The sequence below is a fragment of the Emys orbicularis genome, chromosome 2, assembly GCF_028017835.1.
Source record: "Emys orbicularis isolate rEmyOrb1 chromosome 2, rEmyOrb1.hap1, whole genome shotgun sequence".
NCBI lineage: Eukaryota > Metazoa > Chordata > Testudines > Emydidae > Emys > Emys orbicularis.
The window spans coordinates 218,096,067-218,117,184 of NC_088684.1; the positions used below are offsets into that span (position 1 = coordinate 218,096,067).

At 43.6% G+C, this 21,118-nt stretch overlaps 1 protein-coding gene across 3 annotated transcripts in view; it reads right to left on the bottom strand.

Moving 5' to 3' along the window:
• Positions 1-21,118, bottom strand: part of SH3BP5 (SH3 domain binding protein 5) — a 57,683-nt gene that overhangs the window by 29,893 nt on the left and 6,672 nt on the right. For 2 of the 3 annotated variants that reach the window (XM_065397832.1, XM_065397829.1), the window contains exon 3: positions 11,842-11,970. Coding sequence is in view for 2 of the 3 variants with exons in the window: in XM_065397829.1 (XP_065253901.1) it covers positions 11,842-11,970 (129 nt within the window). In the remaining variant the exon portion in view is untranslated. Of the gene's footprint in view, positions 1-638; positions 697-11,841; positions 11,971-21,118 lie in introns of those variants that run through there. The other variant, XM_065397830.1, reaches the window with a different exon arrangement.

Genomic DNA, 21,118 nt, shown 5'->3' on the forward strand with positions numbered 1-21,118 from the left:
CTTTACTGAGCTACATAAAAGTCTGCAATTATTCTCTGCATTACTGTCAGAACATCCAATTTCTCTGCTATTCCTATCAAGAGCTTGAAACGTTTCGGTATCTTTGAAGCTGCCATTAAGGAGCTATTACACTGCACAGAGGTTAAACTTGACTTTTCAAAGGGTTTAGGGACCTTTTAAAAAAGTCATTTCAGCCCAACCATTAGACCGCCAACATCTTGGGAGCAAACTATTTCCTCCCTGCACCATAAATAATGGAAATGCCTGTGGAATACAATGACCAGATGTCCCTACTTCATCGGACTCCTGCTTTTGGTTAAATATCTTGGTTTTTTCCTTCTTCTGGAGGCTGAATTGTTACAGCTCCAATTGTCCCCTGGACCTCAGCTCATTTACATCCATGGCAATTTTTTGAAAGATGGGACAGGGAAAGCAAGGCAAGGCTAGGGTAACGTAGCAAATTTTGAGAGCTTTCTAACACTGCTTACAGCAATGGTTCTAAGGCAAAGTGTCTCCACACACCTCTGCTAGACAGAGAAGTATGTCTGCTGCAGACTAAGCCAAGATCCTCACACTCAATTCCCTCATCACCAAATCTGAAGCCACATTTCCAGAAATAACAAGGCTCACACACTAACCCAGTGTGGCATCTAATTCAGCCTGCCGCCTCTGCTCACATCATGTATGCAGTTGCTTTCGTGCATTCAAGAGATAACCATCTTCCAGGGCCTCTTAAAGAAAAAAACAACAATTTTAATCTGGACAAAAACAGCATATTTAAAGAATTCAGTCAAGTAACAGAGGAGGCCTGCATCAATTACGTGGCACTGCCATATGCCTGACAAGAAGGGGACTTAATAAACTGGAGGCCCCTTCTCCTATAACAGCACCTATGCACAGACATCATTGGAAGCTCTCTAATTTCAGATGTTCTCATGAAGGCTTTAAGTTCTCCTGTCCTACTCTAGTGGGTGATAAGCCATCAAGCCTATTCCCCTCCATCATGCTCTTAGCCACTCGAAAGCTGTTAGCAATTGCTTGATAAAACTGAGGCTTCATTCTCCCCACTCCATTGTCAAATAAATTATGCTCTTTGTGATGCATTTGAATAGGGCATATATGGAGATCCCAGAAGACGCATCACACATCCAATCCTTGCTTGTTAGAGAGGGATTGTCCCCGGTTGCAAGTCAGACTGAGGTTACTCCCTTATTTAGCATGCCTATGGCACCAAAGACTGCCATGCTATACTCACGAATACTGTACAGACTGCCTTCTTGTGCAGCCAGCACCATCTGTTAGTGGTGTATTTCAGCATGGCCAAAAATAAAATATAGAACTGTCCCTCCCTCCCTCCCTTTGAAAGATGGGTTTACAGTAACTTGGCCAGTTTTATAAGAAATCCTTATCGTCAAGAAGAGAGCTAGAATGCCAGGATGAAATATGGAGTTCTTCATCTAGAATATAAAACCCTGCACAACAAAATCTCTATAGCACATACAGTAAGTCTAAGGTTATATTTTACAATTGGTTGTTAAAGTTCACAGTAGCCAGCCAACATGCTTCTTTGCATCTGACAGCAGCCTTCCCTACTGAAGTCCTAAAAACAGATGCTGCAAGATTTAAGTGGACTGCCATAGTACATTTCTCTTTAGAATTACTTGAAATAATAAGTGTTCAGTGAACCAGGCTGCACACTATAATCACATCTCATTTAATCATCAAAGCAGCAGCAGGTTCTCAGAGGGTTGACATTAAGGATCTGTAAACACTTCCCTACCAGAGATCCTAGCATAAGCAAAAAGAAAAATGCATGAAACATGAAGACTTTGGGATTCCAGTCTCAACTACAAGGACATGTGCTCAGTCCTTGGAAAGCCTCACATCAACCAACAGTGTCCCAATCCTTTGGTTCGGTAAGGAGCAGCAAGGGTGTGCTCTGAAGGCAAAGCTTAGCCAATGCTACTCCACTGCAAAGAAGGTGGTTGGTACTTACAGACCATAAAATATGTTTAAGAGGTCCAAGAGTAGTCAGGAATACAAGCAGACCTACCTGTAGTAAAGAGCCTGGATAGCAGCAGTTGCGAGAAGCTTACCTAAGGATAGATTTTAAATTGTCTGCAGCAACAAATTATTATTTTTTTTTTTTAAGTAGCAGCTGCGATTGAATACCCCCCTATATTCCACCCTACACGCTATTGTGGTGACCTCTGTACAAAATATGCCTTGTGAGGTATCATTTGAAAACTAAAAACTGGCTGGTCAATAATATGGTGAAATGTATGGACATGATGCATATTAAGAGTTATGAACATAAGCTGAAATTATGACTGAAGTGTGTTTACCAGACAAGTCTGGGGAGAAGGGCACACCTGTTTCTCAAAGACAAAAGACAAGCTGATGCCTCTAGTGAGGTGTCAAAATTGGCTGGCCATCACCAGTCAAGCAGCCATTCTTTGCAAAGCAATTAGCATTTTAACAAACATCAACCTGGAACCTCTTTCACCATGAGTCTCCATGCCTCCATCCTCTCAGTGGGAAGGAATTTTATCTAAGGGTAACTAACCCTCAGATGACTGGACTATAAAAGTGAGGGGCAAACACCCCCCCAGAGACTCTCTTTCTTTCTCTCCCTATCTCTCTCATGCTCTCTTTCACCTAAGATGACAAAGGAACCAGCCCCTTGGACTTTGAGGGCCGATCCTGACTTGTGAATTTGGTCAACTACGTTGCTGGGAACCTGTGGTAAGATTTCAACCTTGAATCAAGTCTCGTTTGTTACGTTTTAGTTCCTAGAAAGCGTTTTCTCTCTATTTCTCTTGTAACCATTTCTGACTATAATACCTTGTACCTGTACTCATTTAAAACCTCTCTCTTTGTAATTAAATGAACTTGTTTTATTCTTTAATCAAAACTAATCCAGTGTTGTGTTTAAAGTGAACTGTTGGGTAACTCCAATTAAAGCAGCAAACTGTTGGATACTGACCCCCTTACAGCAGCAACGGACCTTTAATATCCAAACTGTCAAGGAGAGGGCTGGGCAGTGCAGAACACATGTTTTGGGGGGGAAATCCAGGCCTGGGAGCACGTTGGGGTCACTCTGCTGTGAGTGTAGCTGCTATGTAACTGACAGGCTGCTGGAGCCAGAGTTGCTGGACCAGGACTGGAGCTACACACAGACACTCAGAGCATGACCTGCATGCTGTTTGGCTGTTTGTGAGAGGTCCAAGCTGGGAGTAACATCAGCTAGGCATTGTGAGGCACCCAAGGTTGCACACAGGTGGTGACACAGCCCGTCACTGGTCTGGATTGCAACCCAAATGTCATAGCAGCCCAGAACACTCTTTACCTAATCAAAACTCAAGCAAAGACTAGATGGGGAGGGAAGAAATACGGACAGGTCTTCCACAGTCCTGCCAGTGACATTTATCTTCTTTCCAATGATGTTATGACAAGTTATCTTACTTGAAATTGTGGTTCTTTTATTTCTGCAGCTAAACTACTCAATATCCAAATCTCAACCCTTCCTGCACCACCAAACATGTAGGGCACAAACTAGCCTCTGCCTCCTCTTTCTATCCTGGGCCACTCTTTGCATGGCTTCTATGTTAAGAATAAATAAAACTCATACTTGCTAGTCAGAGCAGCCTCCTACTCAATAACAACAGCCTAATGGGGAGGAATATATTCAGGATCTTTAATTCACCAAGCGGATCTCCAGTGGTGACTTTTCAAGTCTCACTGGGAAGTATCCATTGTCTTCCCGCTGGTTTAAAGTTTGTCCAAGACACCCAACATTCTTCTACTCAGCCAGCTGACAAACCCAATGAATAAATGTTAAATCAAGGCCTAAAGAAAAGTGAAGTCTGTCACCCAATGCCTAATTGTCTGACCAAATAAAGTCTCTGTGACCTCCCTTTCTCCGGTCACACACATATCTGTGCCCTGAGGCAGCAGCAAAACAGAATGTTATGCAGGAATGATCAGACCAGAGACTGTGACGTGTCTAGCCTGATGTGCTTGAAAGCAGGATGGGAACTACCACACTGAAACTTGACTGGTTCCTGTATTCAGAATACACTATACAGTGATTAACTGATGTTGATCTGATATCTCTAAGGCAGCACAAAAGGCACTCCATCAAATTTAGAGTGTGGCAAAAGATTTCCTTTCCCTAACCCAGAGGGCATCCTGCTTTAACTAGAGAAGCAGCGTTTATTTCTACTCTATTCCTTAGCAGAAAAGCAGGGAGTGACTTCCCTCCCTAAATAGTGCTATCATGTCAAACTCCCCTTCTTGCCATAATTCATCCTGGGCTTTGAGCTGAATTGGTGCCTGGTCACACAGCCAGCGTACACACCGCACTGAGTCTCACAAACAAGAAGGGAGACAAATCTGTGCTGAAGGTTCCCTTGCTGTTGTGCCAAGGGAACTCCGTGTTTCACAGGAAGACTGACGTCACCCTGCCCTCAATTCCCCATGGGGGTGGCAGGAGGGGAGCATCAAGATTTAATGACGTGCTTCATAATGAAAATGAAGTAGTCACTAGAGAAAAACATTGCCCTACAGAGCAGGTCCACAGGGAATAAAATACTGGGAGGGTGTGGGAGAGAAAGAGCTGAAATAAAGGCCCAGTTTAAGAATCAGTCACAGCCCACACTAACTCCAGAAACCTTGATGCTATACGCAGATCCAGCTGAACGGTTCTCCTTGCACTCTTCACATGGATTTCCCCCCCACTAGCAACTCCCTTCGGTTGTCAGGCTCCCCTACATTTCCAGATAGGCCAGAGAGGCTTGGAAGTTGGCTCTGAGGTAAGCCTCCTTTTCCTTCAGGGCTGTTTCAGCCACCACTTCCTGGAACGGTTCTGTCCTGCCTCAAGAATTGCTCCGACTGCCCTTCACAGCTGCCAAGTGTGGCAGGGGAAGGTTAAAAGAACCCCAAGTCCGATTTCTCTCTCCCCCTCAATATGGGCTCTCCAGTTACAGGAACCCAGCATTTTAGAAAGGACTCTCCACTTTGCAGGACCTCTTTAAAAAGGATGTATACCACTACTAACCCTGTCACAATGCACTTCTGAGATCCACTTCAGATCTAAGCCACTTCTTAGCCACGTAAGTGGCTCCTCTGCACAGGTGATGAGGCAACAGCTTTTCAAACCATTATGCCTGCCTTCCTACAGCAGTCTTAAGCCATTTATTTCCACTTTTTAGCAGGAAAGTCTGTAGCATTCAATACAGGTCTGCAAGAGCAGCTCCCACTCTACCGTCTCCCTTCAAGCATTCGCTCCTATATGGAACCCTTATTATAGCCACACTATAGACCAAGCGACCCAATACGCAGGTTGTGGATTGTTCTCATAGCTTGCCAAAAAACGAAAAGGTCACACACAGTCGCTTTTACTAAACAGATAGAACATTTACAAAGAATATCCAAGGAAGTACTCTCAAGGGCCCTTCATAATCACTTCACAAGCGTTGGGCTTTAGTCATCCTCGTTCGAGAAGCTGCTGTTAATTCTGTTCCAATGCTAGTTCTCACAGGCTTTGTCATGCTATTTGTACCCGTTTTATTTATGAGCTAAATAGTTGTGAATATGAGAACTGCAGTTTGCTAGCAGCAATGAATGCAGTTATCCCCCATTTAAGAAGTTACAGTAGTTATCCAAACACACTATACCAGGGGTCTCAAACACACGGCCCGCGGGGTGATTTTCTGCGGCCCGCGAGCCCCTCGCAGCCCCCCCGCTCTCCCACAGTGTTTACCAGAGTGGTGGCCAGACGTGCACCGGGAGCAGGGCAGGCTCCTTGCGCAGCTCTGGGAAGAGGCTGGAACGTGGGGAAGGGGGGGCAGAGGGGCTGTGTGTTTCTGTTGCTTTAGGCAGCGCCCCCAGCAGCTCCCATTGGCCGGGAACAGGGAACCACGGCCAATGAGAGCTGCTGGCGGCAGTGCCTCAAGCAACAGAAACACACAGCCCCTCTGCCCCCCCCCTTCCCCACATTCCAGCCTCTTGTGGGGGCAGGGCAGACAGGGAGGCAGGCAGGGAGCCGAACCCCCTGCCGAGCCCCCTGCCACACCCTGCACCCCGACCCCCTGCCTCACCCCTCACCCTTCCTGCATCCCAACCCACTGCCCTGAGCCCCATGCCGCACCCCTCCTGCACCCTGACCCCCCTGCCGCACCCCACACTCCTCTTGCACCCCAACCCACTGCCCTGATCCCCCTGCTGCACCCCAAACTCCTCTTGCATCCCAACCCCGTCCTGAGCCCCCTGCCGCACCCCACACTCCTCTTGCACCCCAACCCCCTGCCCTGAGCCCCCTGCCACACCTTGCACCCTGACCCCTTGCTGTACCCCTCACCCCTCCTGCACCCCACACCCCAACTCCCTGCCCTGAGCCCCCACCACACCCCACACCCCTCCTGCACCCCCTGGGGGCAGGGAGGGGGCAGAGTTGGGGTGGGTATTTTGGGGAAGGGGTGGGAAGAGGCGGGGCAGGGGCGGGGCCTCATGGAAGGGGTGGAGTGGGGGCAGGGCCGAGGGCAGCGGGGGGTGGGAAGGTGTCAGTAATGCGGCCCTCGGGCCAATGTACTAGTCCTGATGTGGCCCTCATGGTCATTTGAGTTTGAGACCCCTGCACTATACCTTACAACGATACTGCTGCATCATGGGTTTTGGCTGTAGAAAGCTGTAGGTCATACCTTTTTTTTTTTTTTTTTTTTTTAATTGAAAGGATTTGCAAAAATTCAAGACATTTAAAGCTTCACTGTACCCAATTTCCTTCTTTTGTAGATGTTAAGTGGTTAAACACACTCCTTCAACCAGAAGAGGTCAGTTAGTTTGTCTACTGCATCTGTGCCAGTAGTTTTGCTTTTCACTAACTCCATGGCAGGCTGCCAAATATGAATACAAGTCTGTCACAGTTTTGCTGACATGTAATTTTTGCTTCTCAAATTCCTCTCTCCCTTCCTTTAGCCAAGAAAAGTTTGCTAGTCAATATGAATGGACCTCAGCTCTTTGCCTTCTAAACAGACAAAAGCAACAAGGTTTTACATTCCAAATACGGTTGCATTTTGTGGTGAAGTGATCTCTGTATATATTGTTTCTAATGCACATAGGGTCTAGTTTGCAACAAAGAGATGTTACATAAGAACATAAGCCAAGAATATTACAAGAGAATTGGTTGTAGAGCTGGGCCAGGGAAGAAGTGCAAGACCTAAGAGGAAATAAACATGCATTCCTTTCAATGAATCTTCCTCCCAACATTTCTGAAAGGTACTGTAGTGAGAGAGATATACATAGATATGACTTGGCACACGTCTTTCACCTCTTTATGCCAGCAACAAGTTTTCTGATGGTCCTCTGTGGAAGCTGCGCCGAGAACAAACTGCAACTGGCACAAAGAATAATGCTTCTCCAGACCAAGCTCAATGCTAGAGCTGCCACAGTGTTCAACTCCTCCTACACCCTGAATCACTACTGAGTTCGGAAGAATCAGGGAATGAGAAGGTATCAAGAGTGCTGTACTGTAGCTCCCATTACGCTCAGGGTTGACATTACCAGGGTTTTATTCTCTATTATTCTGGTTAGCTTCACTAAGTCAGCTTGCTTTTTTTTTTAAAAACATTTTTCCCCCCCCCATCAGAAGTGGAGCAGCCCATTATTGCATGTTCAAGTCACTGGTTCTTAGCTTGGCAATCTCATGAGGATCTCATGAAGGATATACTTTACTCTTCTGTGGCATCTTCCAGCCAAGGGCATCAAAGCACTTCTACATACATTAATAAATTAAGCTTCAACACCTCACTGAGGTTGGCATCACCATTTTAATATGCTCAAGGCGCCACATAACAGTTGGAAATCAAACCTCTCTCTGATTCACAGCCTGTGCTTCACAGATACTAGGGTGACCACGCTTGCTTTTGCATAGTGTGTTATTCCCCAGTGACTGACAGGAACATCTATGGTGGCAACACACCATTCCCAAATTCTCAGCCAGCTGATGAATCAAGACTTGCAGAAAATCCTTGTACAGTGGAACAGTCTGGGCCCAACCTTGAGAGGTGCTAAGCAGCTTCAACTCTTCCTAAACTCTCCACAGCATCAGGCCCTGTCCCCGTGATTAAACCATTAATGTATTCTTGTGATTTCCTCTCCTCCATTCATTTCTCCATTCCATTTGCAATTCAATATCATTCTCAGACCAATTATCTATGGCAGCAGGCTAGGAACAACAGATTTCACACAAACAAGAAACACACATTGGAAAAAAGTGTGGATGAGTTGCAATGACAATGTTGACTTGCTAGCCCATGATGTAGCTAAATCATCTAATCTCGATGCTCCTGATTAAGGCAGTGCAAATGCTGGGCTGCTATCTTAGCCAACCTCCCTTCTGAAGCCAGAAGAAAAGTGCTAAACCCTTTTATATGCTCAGCTTCCCAGGCAGTACATTTTCCTCCCCAAAGACCCCTCACTAAGATATATTTTAGTAGTTAATGTACAAAATAGTAAAACATCCCTGCCACAGACCTTAAAATTCCCCCCAAGGTTTTCAGGTCCTCAGTTTGCCAGGTCACTTTGGCCCCATCACAAATTTAACGTTAATGCTTTGGTGCCAATAATCTACATCCCGGCTCCACGCAATGGATTGGAAGTACAGAAAACCCAACTCCTAGCCCCAAGTGATCATCGTTACATTGTACTAGAGTTCGTCTCAGACAGACAAAGCTGACTTTCTCCTGAAATATATCATACAGACAAAACATTACAGGATTCTTACTTAGGAGATTCATTAGTCTTGAGTTCTTGAAGTTTTCCTGTCAGTGTAAAATTGCACAAGATGGGGTAGGGACAGGAGGTCTCCGTGTTCTCGCGCTGCCCTGAGGAACAGTAAATTCATCCTTAATTGGAAGCCTGATTTCATTTGTTTTTTATGCTTCATGTCAGAACCCTTGCCTTACCCCATTGTGACTGGCTTCGCCTTAATAAAGGCACTACCAATGTTTTCATAGGAGAATAATGTCAGTGCACTACTGAAGCCAACCATCTCATCATGACTCAACACAGCTTGCATCAGACAACTCAGAAGATGGGGTGGCAACCATGGAGCATTCTGAATCCACGTTACTTGGGACAATTGGACATTTCAGCCAGTCAGAATGTCAGCAGCAAGACAGATCTTTGTTCCCAGAAGACAAGAATTTATGGATCCAATTTTTACTTCCCTTCAATGAAAAGAAGGAAAAACACACTTCCCGCTCTCCACGCCGACTCTGAAGAGGGAGCAAGTATTTTCAACTTAACTATTTCATCTGTGGACAGCCTTGTTCTCAAGTTGGGAGGGAACTATAATGATTCTATGGTGTTTGGGTGAATGAAGAGAATTCATAGGTTATATAGTTATTAATGTATAAAGGTAATTAGATAAATAAGGGGGAGGTGCTCTGGAAGGGAATCATTTTGTTACTTTAGTTCCCATCACTCCTCTACACCTCTGGGAATCAAAATTAAAAAAGATCCCTGGATGACTGAAATGGATCAATATCCCGGTGCGAAGGAAGTCACCCAATGTTTCATGATTTCTTCCCCCCAGTCTGAATCATTTTCCCTATAGCCTTTTTAAAAATTATATCTTGTTACACAAACTTAATAAAATTCAGATCATAAACTGCTTGGGGCAAAGAATGATTTCTGATAACATGCTTTGTAATCTTATGGCGCTCTCTATTTTATTACATTTCTTGAACAGTATTCCCCTGGACCCTAAAGCTGTTAGGTTACAAGACCTTAGCATGCAAACAACCATAAGTAAGGAAGGGGCCATTTTTCTGTTTTGTGTTTGTACAGCCCCTAGCACAACGGGGCCCTGATCACAGCTGGGACCACCCGACTCTACCACAATACAAATGATAAATAAGGTTTTTGTTGGGAAGCAGGCTATAAATAGCTAGAAGATAAGCCTCCAAAAAGGCAACAGTATCAAAGCATCTAAATAACGTAGAACAGTATTAGTCTGAGTGAGTGGACAAGTCTGGAGAAGATAGCATTTTACTTAAGCCTAACAGAATGAACTGAATAAATATGGTAATCTCTACTGATGAATCTGTCATTACTGGACTATTAATATTGCAATCCTGTAAATTTTTTTCAGTGTTATCCACATTTTTTTAAATGCAATGGTTACATGTGTGTTTTGGAAATAAGATCTTTAACAGAGCGCAAACCTCTCCTTTCACAAGATGCTCTAGCTAGCATAACTAAAGGGCTTTTACAGACAGCAAATAGGCAGAGCAGTGTTTCCTAAATGGTGGGTCTCAATCCACCATAGGTTGCAGGAAGGTTCTAGATGAGTCACCATGTCCAGGGCCGGATCCACACATGACCAGGCTCTAAGCAACATATACTTCTGGCCCAATGCAGATGGAAGGCCGGGGTGGGGGGTGTAGTGGTTTGGAGGGTGAGAACGTCTTACACTCACCCCGTCCTGTGGGACAGGGCCCAGCTCCCCACTCCAGACACCACAACCTGGCACATGGGATCGCAATGCCTGGAGCTGGCAGCTAGGCCAGCCCTGCAGGACAGCTGCTGCTACCATAGAGTGAGCTCACTCTCCAAACCCCTGCACCACCATCATGCCTCCCCTCTGCATTGGGCCAGGATTAGGGTTGCGGTGCCGGGGCAGAGGGTGCATGCATATAATGACGGATCACAAAAAGAGACAAAACCCAGGGGGTGGGTCACCTTGGTAAAAAGTTTGGGAACCAATGAAGTAGAGATGAATTGTCATTTGCAGGGACTCAGCAGTAGCTGCCACGTTCCAGTCACAATGGACATTTTTGTAACCTGGTGCCTGAAGTTATGTACCTAACAAAGTGGTCCAATTTTCAGTAGTACAAAGCACCCACATCTACCATTGACTTGTAAGGGAGTAACTTACAAAGTTTTAAGTTTGGTTTTTACTAAGTCATTTTTGTAGAACTATAAAAACATGCTTGATATAAAAATATACGTATTGCACAAAAATTGCACATGCACTTCCTATCTTGAGAAAGAGAAGTTACCTCTGTGCTTCCAGGAGCTCTCACTCCCTTTACAGCCAGCAGCTCCAGCCACTCTGCTCCCCAGCCCAACTCAGCCCACTCACCTGCCCCAGGCAACTGGGATTTTCCAAGCCCCAGTAATGAAGTTAACAGATTTAAGTGCCTAACTTTAAACATCCAAGTTTGGGTGATATTGCCCAAAACTGTCACATAAGTGCCATAATTCATGTCAGAGAGGAGAGTTCAGACATCCCTGAATATTCACCCATTTCAGAGAATATTGTGTTTATACTTACCAGGAAAAATCAGAGCAGAATTCTCTTGGTTGTGGGGGAGGAGGAGGAGCGGGGCTGAACAAATTCCAATACCCTTCAATTTTAGTACTTAGCATTAAGCTTTGAGAGAGAGAGAGAGAGACTCAAGAGACAGGAATTCAAGCTCTATAACTAGTTTTAGAGCAATTAACTGCTGAGAGGAAGGAACCTGAGTAAGTCTTTTACTGTCTGAAAGGCCATTATTAGTGCTAGAGAATAAAACAAGCCTTTTACTATTGATAGCGTATGTTTATGTGGTTGTTTTTGGACTAGAGTGCGCACACAGTTGTTGTGTGGGGTGGGAACAGATTTTGCCACTAATTCATATGGCAAGCATGCAACCCCAGACATCTATCAAAGCATCAGCCAAATGCCTACACTTAGGGTGCTATAAATAGTACCATGTGATGCATCCAGTGTGTACTTTCCAGTGTGTGTCGTACCGTGATCCAATTACCAGCATAAGCTTAGAATAGAGTTCTCACCTGTCTGGCTACCCTCCGGGCCTCCCAATAAGGTTTAGAGTCTTCCACAGCTTTTCCAATCTTCTTTACTAGTTCATCTAGTTTCACTGTAGCTTCCACCAGCACAGAGCGAAATTTTTGGCGTGCATCCTACAAGAGGGGAAGAAAAGATAGAAGAAAAATTAGAGTGTTTGTGTAATTTTACTTCTCTTGGTCTGTTGTTCCTAGTGTGGGGATCTTGATTAGGAGTCAAAGAGCAGCCAAGAATGTTAGGATAGTGGCTGTCATTAGTATTAAGCTAGAACTGTTCCATCATAATAATATCCAGTACCCTGGAATGCACCTAAGAGCGAACATTTCCATTCTGGATGTCAGAACATCTCTTCAGAAAGCAGCATATATAAAAACGTCAGGACAGCATAAGCCAGAAAGGGAAATGCCAAGGACGGGAGAGGAAGAGCAGCAGTGCACCGAGCTCAGAGGGAGATAAAGGACAAAGATACACCTGGCCTGTTGTGTGATTTTCTAATACGACGATACTCAGACTGAGCTCGCAAGTGGCAAGTGTCTCTTTAATGTGCTCCTGCGACTCTCTGCAGCATATGATATTAAAATACTGCGTGATTTAATTATTAACCAATCAGGATGCTTTTACTAGGTTATTAACCAACTGTAGTTGATAAAATATTAATACTTGGTCGGTTTTGCTATGAGATTAATTATATATACACACACATGTAAGTAAGTAAACGAAACTAAGTCACACTACTGTGGCTCTTTGGGGTAATGATGATCACTAATTTGGCTCCTGAACCACTGAGGTCTGAGTATCACTGTTCTAATACTAGAGAACAATTCACGTCCCTGCACTATATCAAAGAGATTTGGACTTGTCCTTTTAAGTGTCCTCTGGAAAGAATACGGACATCTCTTGGGAATAGTTATCATAACAGAGAGCTACACGTTTACTAAGGAAATTAAAGAGACTTTCAAAGCAGTTTTCAGATTTCTGGTCACTTCTTTGAGCATTTCTGCTCTGTAAGCTGGACCTGGGTCACAGTGGGTCCTGCCATCTCAAGGCCCAATCCCATGTAGTGTTGAGATCTCTCAACTGTCATTAACTGCAGCAGGAACTGAAGGCCCTTTATGGTATTTTGCAGAAGGGGCACCATTTTACAATGGGAACTAGGATTCAAAGGACCTGCTTGCTCCAGGAGAAAGCACCAGAAACTTTTAAAGAGTCTGTATGCTAATTTTTAGACCAAAAAAAAAAGTTGATTTAAAACACACCCTCCTGGCAACATCTTTGTAGAGCTTTCAATTCAGTTTTCTGCCATGAAAGCCAATCTTTTCAGTTCTAGTTGCATCAGTTAGTGAAGATGGTTGCTTCCCATTTGACTGTTATTCTTTTATATTTAAGAAAGCCAGAACTTCTCCTGTCATTCCCAAACTGATTTAGCCCTCTTTATAATTAGATACGGTGATTAGAATCCTCCTTCTGTTCCACTTTTATTTTTATTTTTTTTTTAAACAGAATGGATCCGATTCTGATTTCAGCATCCAGCATAACTCTGAGTTATTCCAGACTGACAGATGTAATTGAGATTAGAATCTGGCTCTATATTTAAAGGGACCAAGAGCAAGGACCAGGTGAGCTCATGACAAACCTTCCAATTCTAATTAGAAAGAAGGATTTAGGCACACTGCTGGAGTGACATTTTTATTAACTGAGAGCAGCTGGTTTGGAGCTCTAATTCAGATCCCGTTTCCTTTTTTCCTGAGATTTCTAGAATACAAAGTTATATATTCATTGCCAAGATTTAAAAAAAAAAAAAAACATTGCAACCTAACACTTGACATTCATAAAGGCAGAAGGGAAAGATTCAAAACAAACTATTAAAATGTATTTTTAGTATGCCCAATTATGGTTGATTTTCAGTATTATCTAAAATCCTAACAGGATCAATAGCATAATTTTTTGTCCCCATGTTAATAGTTTTGGCATCTTAAAGTATTCTGACCCACTTTAAAATAATATTTATATGTCTAATGTGGCAACAGCCAATGTTAGTTTAGTATTTTAACAGTTCTATTCTATTTTATAACTCTGATCTAGCTTAAGTCTCTTTTCTTGGAGAAAAAGAGTTAGTATCAAACTGCATCATGAGATAAAGGCCAGACAATACATGTATGAAATAAGCAAGCTTCTGAATCAGAAGAGTTAAACAAATTACAGCATTTCTAATTAGACTAATGGATTTTATATGGTTCACTACTCAAAATGTGAGCTTCACAAATAGGTGAAATTAAATTGCTTTAGCAAATATGATGAATTCATTGCACGAAAATTACTTTTAAATAGCAAAGCATATTTAGAGGGGGTGGGGGGAGAGAATGTTCTTGCCCTGCTGGGAAACATACCATTAAAAACTCATTTCTAAGTGACATCGTTAGCTGGGTTTATTTTCACTTTCCCCAGATTTTCAGATGGGGGCGAGGAGGGTTGTGTGTTAAAATGTGAGAAGTCCTTAATGCATGTGAAGAGACCCTCACAGCATCTAGTTCAATCAGCCTCATTCTTAGCTCCATAAAAACACTCTTGGAAGGAAGAAAACTGTCAACAGAAACTCCTTATAATGACTAATTTGTGCATTGAGACCTTCCCCAGTTTTATTCATGTTTAATTATATGTACTCTCATCCCTTAGGGCTGGTCTACACTGGGGGGGGGATCGATCCAAGATACGCAACTTCAGCTATGCGAATAGCGTAGCTGAAGTCGAAGTATCTTGGATCGAATTACCTGGGGTCCAGACGGCGCAGGATCGACGGCCGCGGCTCCCCCGTCGACTGCGCTACCGCCGCTCGCTCTGGTGGAGTTCCGGAGTCGACGGGGAGCGCGTTCGGGGATCGATATATCGCGTCTTAACTAGACGCGATATATCGATCCCGGATAAATCGATTGCTACCCGCCGATATGGCGGATAGTGAAGACGTACCCTTAGGGAAGGGAATGTGATTATCTCCACATGGAATAAAAACAGCATGGAACTGTCAAACCAAGAGCAAATCTCATGAGAAGCCACAGATCTTTATCCAATGAAGCACCTCCTAATTACTGTGCTGTAACAAGAGCCTCTCTAATTGGCACCTTAAGCATACATCTTGCAAACACTTAAGCACATGCTTAGCTTAACCCCTGTGAATAGTCCCATTCAAGCCAATGGGTAAAATTACACACATGTTCAAGTGTTCTGAGGATTGGGGTCTTGTTTTAAAAAAAGACACCCAAAATGAGGACCCCAAATGAAATTCTGATGAATAAGAGAAAGTTGGTGGTATCTATGTTAGGTGATAATTGTTTTTAAACCCTATAGTTTATCAGACAGCCCATTTTAAACCAGAATATGTCCTCAAGTTTCTGTTTATCAGAAACAGAAGATCCTAATTCTGCATGTTCAACTTTCTTCTGAATGATAAAAAATGATCAGCAGACTCTCGTCTTTTATGTGCCTTGCTCATTAGCAAAGGTTTCTAATCATTTTCTCAAGTTGGGCCTGTAGTGTGATCTAACACAACATTAGTGGTGGTTGCAAAACCCAAAGCACCAGTAGCTCCCAGAGAGGTTACCACCCCTCCGTTTCATTACCACACACTACTTTCACTTTTCATTAGCCCCGTCAAGAGAGGCACGTCCATGTTAAATGTTTCAGCTAAGCAACTGTAGCACTGTTTGTCCCTGCAGTTCAGTGCGTCCACACTAGCCAGACAGTTAACCTAAACTGATTCCACTCCCACCAACAGCTGCTGTACCACCTGCCCAAAGTCCCAGGCACAGCTCCCCAGAGCAGGGACATACAATGACAGCACAGGCTCCATCACCTTCTGTCAGACCTGCCAGTGAAGGGCATAGAGGAGTACCATCCAACTGTGCTGACGGACCAACTCAACTAGTGCAGCTGCAACAGCTGCACTGCCCACTGACACCAGCTCTGCCACAGTTTGAACTGAGCTGGAGTGGGCAGAAGCACTGACCAGGCTTGCTCAGAAGTGCCACGACACCTGGAGTGTTTGCTCAACATCCGGAGAACTTATGTGAACGGACGGGCATTCCAAGCACTCAGATCCATTGCAAAGGAAAGATGATCCAGCAGTTGGGGCATTAGCCTGGGACCTGAGACACCCAGGCTCAAGTCTCTGCTCTACCACAGAGTTCCCATGTGACCGTGGGCAAATCACTTAGGTCCTCTCTGCCTCAGTTCCCTGTCTTTCCAATGGGGATTATAGCACTCCCACCTCTCACAGGGGTGTTGTGAGGATAAATACAGTAAAGATTCTGAGGAGCTCAGATACTATAGTCAAAGGGGCCATATAAATACCTGCGATAGATATACCAGACAGGCCTATCACATGCACTGGGAGGACTCTTCTTCACCTGCACCTCCAAATTATCTATTGCCTTGCTCTCCATGACCAGCTGCCATCACGGTCCTGTAGGTGTACATGTTTTGCATTTACCTTGTTTAACTGCAAGATACCTCTTCTGCCTCTATCTAATGCCCTAACATGTGTTTGCTGGGGAAAGGAAGTGAAAAAACTGTAACGGTGCAGCATGGGGCACACGGCAAAGCAGTCACGGGAGTGAGAGTGCTGCAAGGCTGCTCAGACGAAACCCACAGAGATTAAGTTCTTTCTCCCCATCTATATTCGGTCTTTCGGTTCCTTGTAAAAATAATTAAAACATTTCATCAACTTTAAATCTGATTAGAAGTAGTATTCAAAGTCGTTTCTCTGCAGTTTCAGGTACTATCCCTGCTCATGAGTCACCCTGACAATTTTTTGTGGTTTTACAATTATATGTTTTCCCCCTCTCCTGTTGCTACGCTATGCCCTGCACATAAAACAGGGCAAACTACACAGAATGGAGAGCAGTAAAGCTAACTGTACAGAGTTTGCTCAAACGCCAAAGTAAACAAGCCGAGCAAAGCAGACTTTTTCCTCCAGTCTCTTTTGGCAATAGAGCCTGCCAAATGTTATCCTACGATCCTTCAAAGTTCCTTGTAAGGATAGTAGGATAACAATGTTTCAGATAAGAGGGTGATTTTTAAGTAACTGTGTCTAACGTTTCATTCTTTCTCCCCCTTGTTCAATTGCGACTGTAAGAAGTTTTTCCTTAAGTTTCAACAGAAGTCAAGGTGTTTCACTTCTGTATGCATTATGGTGGAGAGAGGAGAAGGAAAGGGTCAAAACCTAGCCTTCACACTGGGAGCACTTAATAGCTAGAATTTCAGATAATTACTTGTTTATACTTCTCTATACACTGAAACATAAGCACAGTATTTATATTCCAATTGATTTATTTTATAATTATATGGTAAACACTGAAAAATTGCTTCCTTTTCTCATAACAGTGGCTGTGACACTTGTATTTTTATGTCTGATTTTGTAAGCAAGTAGTTTTTAAGTGAGGTGAAACTTGGGGGTACACAAGACAAATTCGACTCCTGAAAGCCGGGTACAGTTGTCTGGAAAGGTTGAGAGCCACATGGAACTAAAACTGGCAAGTGCAGCACCAATATGTATCAAATGGGGACAACTGGAGCTTACTCTTCAACACAAAGGGAATATTTATTGTCCTAACAATTCCCCACTAAGAATTCCTTAGCTCCCTCTCCTCTACCCCTTGCCAATAGGGAGATTCTAGAAGTGTAGCTTTGGGGAGCATGCCAGTCTTCTACCCAACACATGCTGCTGTTGGAATAGTCCTTTTTGAAAAGCAGACTGTTCCAATAACTGTTTCTTTTGAGCAGTGGTCTGCTATTGAACTACAACAGAGGACCATATCTGACAATAGACTGTTCAGACAGAAGGCTCCCCACTTGACCGCCCCCCCCCAAAAAATAAAATACTATTTTGCACTTACGTAGCAGCTGTTAAGAGGATCAAATATGTTTTTGTTCCTTTCTGATGCAAATGCCAACAAGTGAGGTTTGGAGTTAGATTCTGGAAGGCAGGCAAACCTCGGTTCCCGCCCTTCAGGCGGGGTGTATTTTCAAATGCAGCATTTAAAAGCAGTTTAAAATCCAGAGCTCTGTGGAATGCGATTTGCTACAGCTTTGCAGTTGAGGGAGATTAGGGGGCTCAGCTCACTCACTCATTGCTCAGTTCATCTGGACTTCAAATGCTGGGGCTACAATATCCTCTTCACAACGCAGTATGCAGAAACTAGTATCCTCTTGACAACCCATTATTCAGTAGGAAGGAATGTATTAGTGACTGCAAGATACATTCAGGGTTAGGGTTACTTTACAGTAGTGTAAGTTTCCAAGGGCCAGAGGAAACATTCATTCGGTTTTCCCATGCTATAGATATCTAATGCTGCTATGATATTTAAGATCGTCCCTTCAAAGTTAGGGACATACAAATATCTAACTTATGCCCACAAATTCCAGGTGTACCCAATTTGCATGCCCGCCTGGTATTTGCACATCTACATTAGACACACAAACATTCGTGCACTCCTAACACTGAAAATCTGGCCCTTGAAAACTCAAAGCATTATCATATTGTTTATCAAGGTCCTCACTGTCTGGTTTGTATTTTACTAGATCATGTGGAGAGTATACAACTGTCAGCCTTTAAAAAGAAAAACAACCAACCCTTAATACTTAATTTTTTTTAATGAGATTAAGATGTCACCTGACTCACCCAGTGATCTATTCCTTTGCCAGCTAAAAAATAGAGATTTGGGGCATCCCCTGTACCTTCCAGCCCCACGAACAGTTGCAGGCAGGGCCCACTGCCAAGCTGAAGTTTAGTTTTATAAAAAAGGAGAAATTGGGTGGTTTCTCTAAGCACTCTTTTTTTTAATTAACTCCCTGTGCCAGCAGCACACTTCTGCTTCTGGAGGGGGAGGAGGGGTGTCAGGCTGAAAAACCATCTGGCTCTCTTGGGCAATGGTTCTTTCCAGAAGGGATAATCAGAAAGAAATCACTCTTGTACAGTCAGAAATGGAAGGAAAAGAAAAGTCCATGTACAGATGCCTATTGCCCATTTCCACAGCAAACAAATGGATCATTAGAAAGAGCTTGAGGGGGCTGAAGTTGGAAGGCCAGAGGTTTGACCCATGATACCAGCCATGTTTTGGATTGTGAGTACATGTGCATGCACACACCCCTCCCCATTTCCATCTACTCCATACTTTTGAACAGGTGAACATTTCACAAATCCTATTCTGCAGCTCTCTCACCACGCCCCAAAGAGCTAGCAAACAGGGGACACAAGTCACAGACACTGAGCTCTCAACTGGGCCATTTTCTAGGTTCTTGTGAAAATGCTGCATATAGGCACTGACAAAAATGATACTGTCTCTGAAGATATGAGCTCTTACAGCAGGCACATACATGCTCTGCACATTAATCAAACCAGCCACCGCTGATAAGCAATTTTTCTAAAATTTGGAGGGGGTGCAGTGATCCTAGCCTAAAATCTTGTACAGCAAGTTCCCACACGAAGAATCGAAACCTTCACCCCAAAAACAAGTTTACAAATGAGGAGAAAGAATTTTATAATAAAATTGTTGACAAAAGATTTTTCCTCCAAGGTACAGTTTAGTGCATTAGCCTTTCATCTTTGCAGAGGAGTTCAAATGCTGACAGCGTGCACAAGTGAAAGCGATTTTGATGATGTGCATCCTAGCTCTCTAACGGTGACCAGCACAAAGGCAACCTACAATTCAGGATGATTGGCAGTCTCTGTAAGAGAAGCCCAGGACTAAAGATAGCGAGGGGTCTTGCAGGTCAGGAAGGATTAGAGGACATTGGCAAGCTTGGGTAGAAAAGCCTGCACAGTGCCACTTAGATATTTACAGCAGGCTCCCTCACCTCTTCACGGATGTTTCAGATTTTAACAAGAATATTAGAGAAGCCAAGTGTTAAATCGCTTTGAGGATCCCCATAATCCTTTGCTGCATCAGTAATGTTCAGCATTCCACTGTGTGAGAGCAGAGGTATAGATTTTAAAACAAGCCTAATCACAGATTCATTAATAGGCGGTACATTAATTAATCCAGCATGTAATTATCAGCAGCCTGGTGCCCTTTATAAGACTGAAAAAAAAAAAATCCTGAATGCACTTTATCAGTAGGCATCATCTGGTCAAGGTATTTCCCCAGGGTTTAAATGGGGGTGGTTGAGAGGGCAAACGGTATACTTATTCACCACCTCACAGAACTGATAACGCCACTGAAAATGACTTCATAGCATTTACACCCACACCCTTCTAAATCCTATCACATGCTTGCTTTGTTTGTTATGTAATTACTTTATTGGATAAGAACTGAAGTGGGGCTCAGCTGCTAAAATAATAGGCTGTTCCTCTTACTGGCTCTCTAGAATTAACAGTGCTGTCTCTACATCAAACAGCTGAGTACTTGTGGGTCTGTCCCTCCAATCAGCATCGTTTCTCAGCACCTTACAAACATCAGTGAATTTACCCCCATAACACTCCTGTGAGGTAGAAGAGCAGTATTATTGCCATTTTATAGATGAGGACCAGAGGCACAGAAATTAATGCCTGATTTTCAGAGGTAGCCAGCATCCATAACCTCCTTTACGGTCCATGAGAACTGGATGTGTTTGCCACACTTGGGGGGAGGGGGAGATAATCAGGCCTTAAGTGATTTGCTCAAGGTCACACAGAAAGTCTGTGGCAGAGCCAGTTATAGAACCCAGAATTCATAAGACTCCAACCACTGAGTCACCCAGAAAGCCATCCTTCCTGCATATCAATAGTGAATCAAGCCACACAACACATGCCACCACATTTTTCTGTAGTCCTTTAAAGAAGGCATGTTCTAGCAAATTGCTTTTTCCTGATTATTTTTGGAATACTTAACGCTGAGAATTATGCGACTTACAAGACTCACTTCCTTGATGTAAGTTAAGTAGCCCACCAGCAATGACTGGACTAACAAGAACTAATCTACAGTCCAAAATTATGTGCCTCAAATAAAGATCCAGTCTCCCCACACATTCACTTGGGTACTCATCTTGCAGCCTGTTCTCTGAAGCCGATCCCTTAAACTCGTGGAGTCCCACCAACGTCAGTGCAGCTCTGCATGGGCATATGGGCCCACTTACAGGATCAAGATTTAAATATACCCAAAGGAAACTGATATGAAAGTAAATACATAAAATAAAATGGTCATAAAGAATGTCAAGTGGGCATCCAGTCAGTTAATATTTCAGTGTGAAATTCCCTTCTTCCTGAGGTTTGCTTTAGATGATTAGGGCTCAATC